Below are 13,963 nucleotides of genomic sequence, written 5' to 3'. Positions count from 1 at the left end.
TTATCCCTCCCTCCCTCCCTCCCTCCCTCCCTCCCTCCCTCCCTCCCTCCCTCCATCCCCGAGCGAAATTGTCCTTTGCAATTCCACAAGCAGAACTTTCCTTTCACATTTTTTTTTCTTTCACTGCTTGCAGCCATCGAAGCCCGAAGAACACGGATATAATTAGTGAGTTCAGTAATGCATCTTAGTTAGTTTTCTTTTCCAGCTGATTGCGAACATTATCCCCTTGTTAGAAGTTTGGGAACTCTCTTAATTACGCAAAAAAGGCCGCACGCCTGTAGCATTCCCCATCTCCAATTTCCACTCTCTTCTCTCTTTCTACCCATCTCCTGTAGCTTTCTCAATATGTTATCTCTTGTAGCTAAAACAATGCTGCGTCGTATCTCTTGCAGCTAGAAAATACTGCCTCGTTTGGACGTCAGGGCCACCGGCGGCTGCATGAAATCACTATTCCAACAGCTGCAGCCAATGTAGCCATCACTCACTGTCTTCGGCGGTATAGATGACCGCCTCGTCGGAACGGGGTCCAGCGCCGATGGCGTTGTAGGCCTGCACCAGGACGCTGTACTTGGTGAACTTGCGCAGGTTGTTGAGCACGCACTCCCCAGGCGCCTCGGAGTCGTCCTCGTCACCGTCGCCTTTGATCTCGACCGTCTTGTACAGGTGCAGGTCGCTCGAATTGTAGAGCTTGTAGCCCACGTAGTAGCCCTTGATGCGCCCGTGACGCAGCTCGGCTATCGGGGGCTGCGGAGGTGGCATGTACATTGTCAACACTTCTCTTAGCCACTCGCGCTCAGCAGCTACAGCAAAAGGAAGCTTTTCTGGTTTCTTCTAACATGAGATGCGTGGTTTCTTCTTTATAGGTTGTTCGAACAAAGCTACATTTAACGGCAGCTCGACCATTGAAATTCAGGCGAAGAAGCTGGCACTCCATACCTTCCAGGTGACCTTAAGGGACTGCGGCCCCAAGGTCTGGACGGAAACATGCGTGGGTGGGCTTCCTGGCACTGCAAAATAAAAGTAGGCAAACTGAAGTTGAAGTCGATCTACAGGGCGCCCGTTGTAAGAGTATACATCGGCCAAAAATTAGCACAGGTAGCGGCCAGCGGGGTGCTTTTTTTCGGTGGAGGGAAAGGGGTGACGTGTTTGCAATGCACGGAGAGAAATAAACATTAAGCACAGCTGCTGAATTCGACGGCAAGTTTTAATGCGTAGCATTCTTTGCCGAGAATCCCCAACGCCCCGACCATGTAACACCCTGCATTACCACAAAAATGCTGATATCGCGGAAGTTCCACCTATAATCGCTATAATGGCGTAAATGGACAGTACAGGTCCAACTAAATTTTGAAAAATTAAAAAGATAAGAAAAATATAAAATAATTACGAAAACTGGAGAACCGTGTAACACCCTGCATTTCCACAATAATGCAGATTTCGGGAAAGTTCCAAATGTTATAGTATGATAACGTAAATGGAGATAATTTGTCGGGCAAAATTTCGAAAAAATAAAAAATAAGAAAAATATTAAAAATTACGGAACATGGCAAAACGTATAACGCGCGGCGTTTCCACAATAATGGAAATTTTGCGATTGGTCCACTTCGAATCATTATATAATAGCATAAACGGAGATAATTGGTCGGACAGGACATAGAAAAACAAAAAAAAATTGGCTGTAGAAACTCACCCTCAAGACAAGCGGCATAAGAATGCTACGCATTGGTAGATAATTCTCTGAATTTCTGCAAATTTTTTTTTCCAGCATCAGTCCCGTAACCACGCGCTCATTCATTACGGCTCGTTGTTGGTTTCCTAACTTAACGAATTGCCGCAAGTAGCTCTATTTCTTTCCTCGAAAAAAATCTACGGGGTTGTTTCTGGTACCACCACTTCAAACGCGTATTTTTTTGTAACTGCGCTTATAATGCATACGTTTATTTTTATGAAAAATTGAGAAGACTACGATAACGACAAACACGGAGCACCTTCGGATGTTTAGGCATCCCGTAATCTGTAAGCCTCTGTTACCACGCTGGCGGAAATGTAAACAATGAACTGGAATTCGTACTGGCGGGTTAATACCTTCCATTTCTAAGAAACCCCTAGCTCCTCTCCGTGCATTCATTGTTCTAGTGTATGAGCTCACTCTACGTGTGTAGAAAAGAAGAAGGTTGGGAACTAGCAAACGCGTGGTAGAATCTAAGCGGCGCTATACTCTCACTCGCGGGTTGTAACTAGGGCTCCAGATCGTGCAAGGTTCTAATCTCCCGACAGATGTAGGCGCAACGCTGTCATAGTTTGTTGGCGCGCACCTTCCTCGTCGGTGACGACCAGCAGCGGCGGCTGGGTGAAGGGGCCCGGTCCCAGCGCGTTGACGGCAGCCGCCCGGAGGTGGTACGAGGCGGCCGGCTGCAGGCCCCTCAGCGTCCACGAGCTCTGGTCACGGCCCGCGCTCACGTTGCGCACCCACGACTCCTCCCCGCCTCCGGAGGACCAGCTCGCTGCGACCACCCAGACACAGCCGTCGTGGTGATTTTTGATTTCTAAATGTGTAAGCCTTTCTACGCGAACCCAATTGTGGCGAAACCCGTCTGGCCGTCTGAAACGTTATTATGTACAATTGCGGTTCATACGAAAATACTATTAATAATAGGCAGTTTTAGCATATCGTTACCGTGTTTGCGTTACCGTTTACCGTGTTACCGGAAGCGCTGGCGACGGTGAAGCCTGTGCCGGTAAGTTACCGTTCGCGGTAACTCTGGCGCTGCGCAGTCTACTCCCGCAAACACGGTAAACGGTAACGTAAACACGGTAACGATATGCTAAAACTGCTTAATAAGAAAAAAAAAATCAGCGCAAAAGACAGGATGAAGAAGGGAACCACAAACCACAGGCGCTGAGCGAAGAACGAAGAGCCCACAGGGCCTTCATGTTATGAAACAAGGCCAATTATACTGTTCCCAAAGAAAGTCTTCTGATCAATGCGTTGGTGTGTTCTAGTGAGGTGCACTTTAAGGTGGCTTTGTGTACTGCGTCCTTAAGGGACACGTAGGGTCAGATTGAAGTATTTAATAAAAGATGGCAGAGTCAAAATGGTTTTATTGTCTCTGAAAAAAAAAAAAAGTCCTCTGAGCAACGTATTTTTGTATTGTAGTGAAACCGACGTAGGGCTAGGTGTATACTATAGTACAGCGGCTTACACATTTATCCGAGAATTTCCATTTGAGAGTGTCTGCATTTTTTTTTTGTTCTACTCTTGATTCCCTTTTCTTCATTCACTTCTCGGCTGAAAAAAGGACGAGGATCATGCGCGAGACCATTTAGGTCCCGAACCTCTCGAAATCCACACTAAAACTAGCCATTCTTCCCTTCATCCCCCCCCGGAAACGTTTGCAGCACATTACAATGCTTCAAGTCTCTGAGAGAGCCGCAAACCACTGGCGTACGCAAGGGGGGCCGAGGGGGCAGCGGCGCAAAATTTCTGGGCTTTCGGGAGCATGTGACAACAAGCACTGACTCGGCTTATTGTCCAATTAGGACAACTGAAAATTATTTTTTTAGACCATTTATTACGCCACAGGGCATAGGTAGGGGGGTATCAGTTGATGATGACGTAAGGTGATTAGATGAACACGAAAATGTTCGCTTCGCGGATAACTTTACCGACAACCCAACAAACTTGTGCAAATTTGACGTCTGCTATCAACAGGGTCAGCCATTTTGCGATGCCGTTAAGAATGAAAATAATTTATTACAAAGTCGCCTATGGTGTACGCCCAATTAATACCGAGGGTTTTTTATTGGTGTTTAGTTGTTTCTCGTTGTGTTTATTTTTATTTTTCTTCTTTTTTTTTTTCGGGTTCCGGCGCCCTCCGAAACGAAATCCGGCGTACGCCATTGTCGCAAACAATGAGCTGCGCACAATCTAAGTAGTGGCCGTCGCGTTCAAAGGCACATCTCAAAGCACGCACTTCCGGACCTTGCTTGCCGCTGTCCGCTCCAGCGTTTGTAAGGTTGCTCTAACGCTGCGCCAGTTTGAATACTTAGTGGGCTTTGTGTGGCACCACAACGAGCCCGCTGGCCAGCTCATTTGCGTTCACCACGCTGCTCTGCTTGCCTCCCGCAGACGCTCACGACGGGTCCCGAAGGCCCCGAACAGGTAACCGCGGGAAATGTAGGCATACCTCCCAACTGTGCTGGTATGAGAGGTTAAAACTAAAGCAAAAACTTTTCCTCCTCGGCGCGGTGTTCGTGTAGCCACGTTTTTAGGGGCGGTACAGGCGTCGACCGAGCGCGTGCACGATACCCAGATGGCAGATGCTTTGACCTGCCGTTTTGCCCTACACATAATCATGCACATGTATAGATAGCCAGATGAGCGTTTTGTTTTTGCTTCCCGCGGATTAGTGATCGCGTAACGAACTAACGATGCATCCGAAAATTGTTCTACGTTTTTTTAGCTGACGTGTAATTCATGTTACCTAACGAAACGAGTTTTGTTTTCACCACGATTTCAACCAAGTCCTCTGAAAGCAGGTTGCGGAGCGTCTCACGGTTTAAGGAATCTCGAACGATAAAGGTAGAAACATGCGCTGTTCCTTAAAGGTGTTGTGCCACCAAATTTTAAGTCTGTAAAAAGCCTGCTGTAGGCTTCCTCTGCATGCAACGACCCTCAACACGAAGTGCTGGGTACAGCAAGCGCTTAATATATATTTTAATTCGCTTCTAAAAATTACCTAAATGCTCTTCTGGAAATCGGGACCCATCGCTAGCGCCACTAACCATGACGTCAGTGTATTGCCAGCGCAGCAAAGTTTGTGACGTCATACAACGCTAGCGACTCGAGCGACGTGAACGTGAACTCCAGTTACCACAGTTTGTTTGGTCGCTTGGTCGTATCGACACACTATACCGATACGACGGCGACGCCGACGAGTCGTTAAAACATCGGCCAACTGACCGCGTTGTCACACCACGCCGACGGCGACACAAACACGTCGGCCGATGGAAAGTCGCCGTAGTGTGACTGACTCGCCGACCGAAGACGCCAACAAAACCGGTCGCCTGACTGGTCGCACGACGCGTCGTCAATCGACCGAGAAGCGAAAACTGCGCCCCGACAACATTCGTGCCGCAATGAACGCGGCTCTATTTTGTTAGTTTCTGGAGGGTAATAAACTCAGTAAGTTCCATGAAGCCCATACAACTCAACACTAGCGCTAATGCGATCCGTATTTTGGCGTTCGACGCTTCGGCCGTGCTCTTCGGCGACGCCGCTACCCCGGAATGCGTGTGCGATCGGCTCGCCTGTAGAAAATATAAGGTCAGTTTCGTGCAGAAGAACAGTTACGTAGGGTAATTTGGGTAATAAGGGATCAGTATCGGCAAAGGTTTTTAAAGTAAAACGTAAAACCAAAGTACGGCAAGCACTATCCCTTCAGTGCAAAATCGCAGTCGCAGCCGGGCACACTTATTTTTGCGAGCGCTTTTGCAGAAGAGCAGAGTTGATGGCGATAAGCTGTCGCGGGGGCTTCGCGGAACCTTGCTGCGCAAGCGCTATTTAAAAAATGTGAGTTTACAAGCCAGGAATTCTGTAAACTAGCTAGTAAACACCGACGTACGACTCCAAGGATGGGCCTCCATCTAGTACACCGGCTATATCGCGGAGCGGAATCGATTGTTCGCTGGCTCAGTGGTCTCGCGCGTTCCGCCCATCCGGTCAACGTTGCCGGTTCGATTCGCGGCGGAGGCAGCTTTTTTTTTTTTTTTTTGAGCGTTTTTTTTTAGCATTTTTATGGTTTGCAAATCCATGGTTTTCATTTGTCTGCATCCGAGGATGCAGACAAAGAATCCGCGTCGGAGCTGTCGCGGCTTGACGTGACGAGTCGGCGTGTTTACTTCCGTGGTGAAGCACGTATGTGGGGGAGCAGACGCCGCAGTAAAGTCGCAACGTACCGCAGCGCCGCCGTGGCAGAACCTCCTCGCAACACTTTGACGTCACTGCTTGAATCGGCGCCCAGAAACCGAAACCGAATCCTGTTCACATGAATCGTGCGATAATAAATTTTTCACTCAGAATATGTGCGTGTGAGAGCATGTATCATGCTTTCTAGCGAATTATAAAACGTTTGCAACAAAGAATGCACAAGCAACAAATTTGGTGGCACAACACCTTTAAACTGCGATGACGCACTATGTCAACATTTTGTAGGGTGCCCTGTCACTGTGCTTCGGCAATGTCATTGGTGCATTATTAGTCGGCAAGCACAAGGTGGGTCAAGCACAAGAATCCTAGCTGTGCGTGTACTCTGAAGCCCACCATAGTGTTACGTACCCACAGAATAACACGTACCGCAGCGGTGTATTGTTGAGCGGTTTGTGAAACGGCTTATCAGCTCAACCATTTCAGTCAGCGAACAAAGTTCAATCAATCAATCAATCAATCAATCAATCAATCAATCAATCAATCAATCAATCAATCAATCAATCAATCAATCAATCAATCAATCAATCAATCAATCAATCAATCAATCAATCAATCAATCAATAAATCAATAAATCAATAAATCAATCAATGCGCGAGCATTAGGACGGTCGGCCAAGGAAATCTGTGCACGTATACATACATACTCTGAAGCCTAGTACATACACAGTACCGCCTACCCGCAGGGGTGTACTAGACAACGCTTTATAAGCACGAATTAATGCGAGTCTGATGCACGCACGTAAAAAAAGAACAGGCAAGGTTCATTTGGACTCGATTTATGATGCAAAAGGAACGAAGGAGGCTCGCTTGGCAACCTATAACGAATCTGCATCAGATCGTTCCCTAATTTTCTTGTTGTGCCCGAGTTCTTTAGGTGTTATCTAACCTGATTCAAGACGTGTGTCAGATGGCTTCGTAGATATGACGGCACTTTCGCGTTAGGTAAAAAATACCCAGACCTCATTTCAACCCGCCTAAAAATATGCTCCCCTATTTACATAGACTTTAGTTTGGAAACGATCGCACACAGTAATACCCAATGTCAGACTGAAACACACTTCGTGCGGGGTCGAAGTCGACAATCTCTGCGGAGGATCTTCTCATTTACAAGCACGCACCGTGAGTGCAGTCAAGCGTGGCAAGATAGCAGTGCACTTATGAAAAAATGGCACTACAGTTTGTATGTGAGATGGTAACAAACCCGAGGCATTTTTGTACTGGATGAGGTAGGAGAGGATTGGGCTGTTCCCGCTGTACGGTTCGTTCCAGGCGAGGCCTACAGAGCGGCTGTTCACACTTGTCACGTTGAAGCCGGGAGGCGACTCTGGTGGCTCTGGGGGGATATAAACAGGTACACGTGCACATTTTAGTTGTGTGGATTTACATGGCCGCAGCTTGATTGTTATCGATCAAGAAATGACGGCCTATATACGCACGAAAAATGTGCTACTTTTGGTGTTCGGGTAGAGCCGATTCGTAGCTACCTGAATGGGCTCATGGCGCTGCTGCACCAGAAAAGTATGGAGAGGGGGGAATCCGTTATGATTTGTTACTGTCTACCTAATAGTGGCCATCACGTTCTGTATCCGAAAATTTTCTTCGTGGAGTTTCTGCCCTGATGTAGGTTTTGTGGAGGTTAAGCTATACTCGTCCTCACTGACGGTAATGCATGCTTGGTCCCAAGCATAAGTATATTGCTGAATACGTCATGACGTATCGTCATTGTCAGCATTAAAAGTCTGATCTGAACTCGCTGATGTAAGAAGTGGAATGCCACCTATCTCCTTGTAAAAGACAGCTTTGGATGAGTACACTGTATCATCATGATCTCATCTTTCGTAAGAAAGAGCGATGCACCGTAGGTACGGCCACCAATCATTGTTACGTCCCACGCTTTTGACAGTTCCTTCGTAAGAGAAGTCTGCCCTGAAGATTTTGTCCACGGAGAGGTTTACCTGTTCCTCCCACGCCGAAGATTGTCAAGTTCCTTGCGTACCTTGAACGATGAGCCTGATCTGCGTCTCGTCCTGCCCGTAGTCGTTGGTCACCTCGCAGATAAATATGCCCGAGTGCTCGCGTTGGGCGTCGGGCACCGACAGCGTGGAAACGATACCGTCCGGAAGCTGCTTGTTCTTCACCCTCGAGCCCCGCCTGTCGGAGAGAGCACCGTTTGTTTTTTCAAAGCTAAATTCGTATTTTGCGCTTCGAAATACAGCCCGGTGAGAGGTGAACCCGCAAAGGACGGGTCTCGTTTAATCTACATTACACGGGGTTCCTCGTACTTGCGGCCTGTTTCGTATGTCGGCTTGATTGAAAGCACGCCCACTTCTGATCCAACGCCAGATCACCACTACCACCTTTTGTTTGTGTATGTTTACTGCTTCTGTACAGTCAGCGAGAAACGTTACGCGAGGGCAGAAAATCTCAATGCCAACGCACTAACCTCGAGATCATTTTTTTAATTGAGGTAAAATACATGGTTTTTATAAATAAGGAGAGATGACAGCAATCTATTCTTGCCAGTCATGCGAGTTTTTTTTGTCACTCGAAGAAATTTTGAAATTTTTGTGTTAAGGTTCATATATCCCGCGCTGACTTCTCGTGTGTCACTGGAACGATACGTTGTACTACATGTCAATTATCTGGCTCAAGTAGAAACGAGAGCACATGTATAGTGAAAGATGGTAGATGATATAATCTAAAAAATTGGGACAACTAACCATGGCAACAAAAACAGTAAATGATGCACGAATAAGCTTGGCAATAGGAATGAGCTATCGAAAAAGGGAAAATTAACGACCTGCAGAGCAGACACGAGGGCTATTCGCATGCTTTAGAGATAAGGCGACAAAAGTTATACAGGAGTGCTGTCCGATGTGCACGGACGTCAGACTTGTTCGGTTGAACAAGAACTGTAGCGTTTCCCGCTCGGGGCGCAGTCGACGACAAACGCGCGAGCATATGTTTGGACGACGCGAAAACTTCTAATTTCTAACTTCTAAAATTCTTAAGTTCTAACTTTTAAAGCACGAATACTCTGTTCACAGCGGCGCCATAATTTCTCACCGATATCTTAGAATAAAATCGGTGCCGGTTGACGTAAGATTTTGACGCTTGTTTTTAGAAAGGGTAAACGGTCGATTTTCATGAAAAGTAGTGGCTGTATTGCAATGGGCCTGTTTTTTTCGTGTAAAATCGGTGAAGATGCGTTATGGCTACAGTGAATAAACTTCCTATCCTGCTTTACGTTAACGCTACGCATGGCGTACACCATGCCAACAAATTTTTTGCCATATTAGATCGTGCATATTATGGATGTGAACACTTATAAAGAAAGTTGGCCGCGTATCTGCTTGCTTTACGGAAATAACGCCGAAAGTCGGTAGCGGTTCCGCTGCCCCTGCCAACTAACGCCTTCTCCCCAGTCCCTGTCCCACCTCTCATGTTCTTTCCCGCCTCTCTCCCTCCTATTACCCTCTGCCCTGTTGCTTTTCCCTCCTCCAAACCCATTCTCTTACACTTCCCCTCTCCCTATTACACCTAGTCCCGTCCACTCTTCCTCTTTCCTCACCCTCTCAAACCATCTTGTACTTTTGTTTCCCTTTCCCCTCGGACCCTCTCTTTCTTTCGCCCTTCCTCCCGCTCAAGTCCTTTCACCCAGTGCTTCATTCCTCTTCCGCTAGCCATCTTTTCCCCACATTCCTTCCCTACGTCCCCTTCTTCCCTCTCTCTCTCTCTCTTCCTCACACCTCTTCCCTGCGATCCCATTGTTTCCCTCCTATCATTCTCCTTTCTCCACTCCCACTTACTTTCCCCACCACGATCGCGCTCCATCTCGTCAACTTCCCCATTCTCTTTTGACTCTTCCCTTTTCGACATCCTTCCTGCAGTATTCTTTTTTCAATCCCTCTCTCTCCTCGTCATATTCTACATCCCACTTTACGTCACTCTCTTCCATTCACTCGGCTACACTACCCTTAGCTCCCCCACTCACTTCGCTACCAATATCCAGGGGGCTCGTAACCCGCTAGTTAGCAGACTCACAATTGTGCCGTTCAGACCAAAATCTTCGCGTTTAGGCAGCCGAAGAATGACTGTCGTCTTTATAATCAGACCAGTACACAAATTGCAGATATTAATTAACCGTATGCCAGAAAATTGTTCTGGAGGGAGAAGCAGACGGTATATATACCACGCACTGCGTTTATTTGAGTTTGGAGATTGGGAAGGAAGGAAGGATGTAGAAGGAAGGCAGGAAAGTTAACCTGGCTATAGCCTAGTTTGCTATTCTGCACATTAAATTACTTAATAAAATGCGCTGCAAATCACTCGGTTCCTTTGATTGCTTCACTTATACGTATATGAACAACGGCAGGGTATATGCTGATTTGCATTCGAATTGGGAGTCCATAGTACGTTATGCGCTGTTACAGAGCCCTCCAGTAAAGCACTTTCTCCGCTCCGCCACTCCCATCCAGCGAAGCTGCTCCGCGTTTCACTCTCGAGCGCCTCACGTTCCGCAATCATCGCGAACGAGCCGAGTCTCTGATTTGTACCGCAGCTGTCGCCAACGTTGTGTCCGTGTGAGCAAGGAGCCGTCGCCGAGACTTACCCGTCGATACGGTTCATTTGTTCCCTGCGAGGAACCCTCGTCTCGTAAGGACCGTGTTTGCGGAAGGCGTTCACTAGCTGAGCGGGAGAAAAGTAGTGGCAATAACAAGGAAAAAAAGGGGGAGGCTACAGAACGCAGAAGCTTCGGAAAAGCGGCCGGGAAGAATTCATTCAGCATAGAGGGGAAGAAATATAGCCGGCTCGTTAGAACTTGTACATCTCTAATGGACCTTTTGCTCTACAGGGCACTCTCGGAACGATAGGAGCCCACTAACACGGAGCGGCCCTGTGTTTACTTTGGTCGTAGAGGGGTCCCTCTGCATAACAGGGTGCAGGGACCGTGTTCCAAGCGCAAGACATGCTCCTTCGTGGCTACTTTATCATACGACTGGCCCGTCAACACCAGAGACAGCGACACGGGGTCTGTTGGCAACGGTCACGCCAGAGACACGGCCCCGCGCTCTCTGCGCGGGCTTCTCCGCGCGAAGTCGCGCGTCTTCGCTGCTGTTTCTTACCAGTCCCCGCCAGGCATTTTCTTTATCGCGGCATCTCCCCTCTCGAAGCACTAGTTTCCTTTTTTGAGGCGCCTCTTCTAGCCCAGGGCGCGCGGCCGCGCTTCGCTGCCACAGCGCTGCCTTTCGCTCCCTTTAATGATCCCGGTGCTCCGCCGTCGCTGCCTGCCGCGGGAGCGCAGTTGCGAGCGACACCGACACGGGGAAAAATGGCGCGGAAGTTGGCAGCAGATGGGCATTTCTCCCGCGCTTTTCCCCTCCCCTCTCTCCCCTTTTCGTCCGCCCCTCTTCCCCATTCCCCCTCAGGCAGGGCCCGCGGCGCTGAGCGCTAGATTGGCTCCTACGCGGATGCAATGGAAGGCTGCCTGGCCCGAATGCCGAGAAGAGCCTCGTCACAGAACGAGGAAAATACGGAGAAAGGAGGAAAGGGCGAAAGGGGACGGGGGGAACGCACAATTTGTGAGTGTCCAGTCGGCGACCATTGCGGCTCCAGCTGATGCTGATGGGCGCGTCGCCGACGGCCCTGCACTCGAGGCCGACGTTTTGACCCCGCTGCACGGTCTGGTTCCGGTACGACTCGCTGAACCTCGCCGGCACTGCGCGCGCGGGGCCAAGACAGACTCGGTGTGATTTTCGCCATCACTTGCGGGGGAAAGAGAGCGACAGCGAAGGAGATAGAATTTGTTTCTAAATCTTACTGGGGCGAAACCAGGCAATATACCCGAAGACTGTAATGCAAAGAGCACATACCTTACGAGACAGTTGTATGTATTAATGGTATTAATGTATACATTTGACGAATCTGTGCTTAGTAGTGTAGGGAAGTGGGGACTTGGAGTAATTGGTATGCATTGGACAGAATAGAAACACAGATGAAAAGCCAGTATGGAATGTAAAAGAAGCGCTGTTTCTGTCTGCTTTCTTTTTCGTACTCACCGCCTGTTTGTCTGTGCAGTCTTTCCAGGTATTTCGTATTTTGACTATTTCTCTTTTGCTTATTATGCAAAAAAGAGCAAGAAACAGCCCGAAAAAAAGAGAGGGGGGGATATGACGACGCAGTCATCAGCGTGTTCCCCTGGTCGTACTTGCTACATTGTTTTCAGTTGACGGGGTTATAGTCGGATTGAATGACATACAGATGTTGATCGCTGGAATACGGTAACCTGGACTAATTTATTTCTGCCTGAGAATTTAATCTAGTACGTATAAAAGGAAGGTGAAATATCAAAGGGCCCAAGCGCGACGAAAAAAAAAATGTTACGGGGGAACCTAACCCTTCTGTTATGATGCGAGAACGCACGGAAGCGTACGTGTGCGTAGGTGTAATGATGTCGCTGCCAACAGGAACTGGTGAGCTTCTGGTGTTCAGTCCGTGGAATTGTCCGTGAGCTTCTGACAGCTTCCGTCAGCTTCACTGGCCGTTCCACCAGAGGGCGTATATTGTTAGGCTTATATACACCCTTAAATTAGGTGACCCTAACGTTGAGCATAATGACGTGCCAAGCGAATTGAAACTCATTGCGCGTCAAGCTGCGAATAGCGCAATGTTAGGGGGCTAATACCCCTGTCAAACGTGCCTGTTTAAGTGCACTTCCGCCGAGTGCACTCGGGCTTCCCAAGTGACGCTTCGGCTGCGCGTTGCTAAACGACGAAATAAAGTGCCCTTGGCCGTGATGTCAGTGACGATAACCGGCGTAAATATTACGCAAAATTACTTGAAATTCCCCCTCTTTATCACGTGAGGAATAATGTAAACATTTCGTTGTGTTTGCATTGTTTAAAATCGCAATCGGCGAAACAGAGTCGGGACGGCGACTGAACACCAGCGCTGATATCTTCACTGTTATTCACTGCGCAGTGAATGACAGCAGCATTATTGTTAGGAGGAAATTATCTGAAAGCGTTAAATACAACAGAAATAGGCTGAAGCACGAACACAATCACAGGGCCACAAGAAACCACCTACGAGAACGGCTGCCATGGAGCTAAACACCCACCAGGCGGCGCTGGCACGTTGTTGAGAGAGAGGTTATTTTTTTATTTTTCGTCGCTGCTTCAATTTTTGTAAAAGTAAATAAGCAATATATCTATAATGAACTTTTAACGTTACTTATTATCATCTAAACGCTCGCGGTTTTATGTTAATTTTTCCTATTTTCGGACTTCTGTTCACGAGATTACTCACTCGGCGAGCTGGCCCCGGTAAAGTGTGTTTGGGGACCACACTCAGCTTAAAGTGCGTTCCTTGTGAATGACATTCGCGTTTGCCGTTTTGCTGCTCCAGAATGACATTTTAGACGAGTGCACTCTGTGTAAGTGCACTTAAATAGGCACATTTGACAAGGGTATAACTTCGGGCCGTCGCAAACTCAATGTGGGCGTTAGGCCGACACATACCCACATTCGCTGCCAATGGGAATTTCAGTGAGAGGTTTGTGGATACACGAGCCAATGTGAAAGATCTAGGCAGGTTTGGGCCACGGGGGTATCCGGACAAAGGAGGAGGAGGAAGAGAGAAGCGTTTATCGGAGCGGAAAATGTTGATGTGGGTGCATGGCCTAGTCCGGATAGCCGCGACCAGGGATTTATACAACCCCGCCAACACCCCCCTAACACCCCCCAGAAGGATTTGGACACCCCCCCTCCGCCCCCCCCCCCCCAAAAAAAAAAAATTTTCCAACCACGGGCACCCCGCCCAGGGATTTATATAACACCCCCCACCAACAGGCTCCCAACACCCCCGCAGAAGATTTTCGACACCCCCCCCAAAATCGAAATTCTGGATAAACCCCTGGCCGCGACCCATGGCAGCCGTTCTGGTCCGAGACACAAGTTTAACCTGCGTTTCTAG

At 48.3% G+C, this 13,963-nt stretch overlaps 1 protein-coding gene across 1 annotated transcript in view; it reads right to left on the bottom strand.

The window, feature by feature from the left end:
- The window catches only part of LOC144179735 (cell adhesion molecule Dscam1-like), a 251,484-nt gene that overhangs the window by 42,585 nt on the left and 194,936 nt on the right, over window positions 1-13,963 (bottom strand). Inside the window, exons 14-19 of the mRNA XM_077708177.1 lie at window positions 11,567-11,708; window positions 7,986-8,140; window positions 7,191-7,322; window positions 2,316-2,504; window positions 937-1,007; window positions 486-744 (exon numbers count right to left, since the gene is read on the bottom strand). Coding sequence (XP_077564303.1) covers window positions 486-744; window positions 937-1,007; window positions 2,316-2,504; window positions 7,191-7,322; window positions 7,986-8,140; window positions 11,567-11,708 — 948 coding nt within the window. The remainder of the gene's footprint in view (window positions 1-485; window positions 745-936; window positions 1,008-2,315; window positions 2,505-7,190; window positions 7,323-7,985; window positions 8,141-11,566; window positions 11,709-13,963) is intronic.

The sequence above is a fragment of the Haemaphysalis longicornis genome, unplaced genomic scaffold (assembly GCF_048455015.1).
Source record: "Haemaphysalis longicornis isolate Haplotype H1 unplaced genomic scaffold, Haemaphysalis longicornis Haplotype H1 scaffold_4, whole genome shotgun sequence".
Classification (NCBI taxonomy): Eukaryota; Metazoa; Arthropoda; class Arachnida; order Ixodida; family Ixodidae; genus Haemaphysalis; species Haemaphysalis longicornis.
This window is presented reverse-complemented; position numbering and strand designations above follow the sequence as displayed.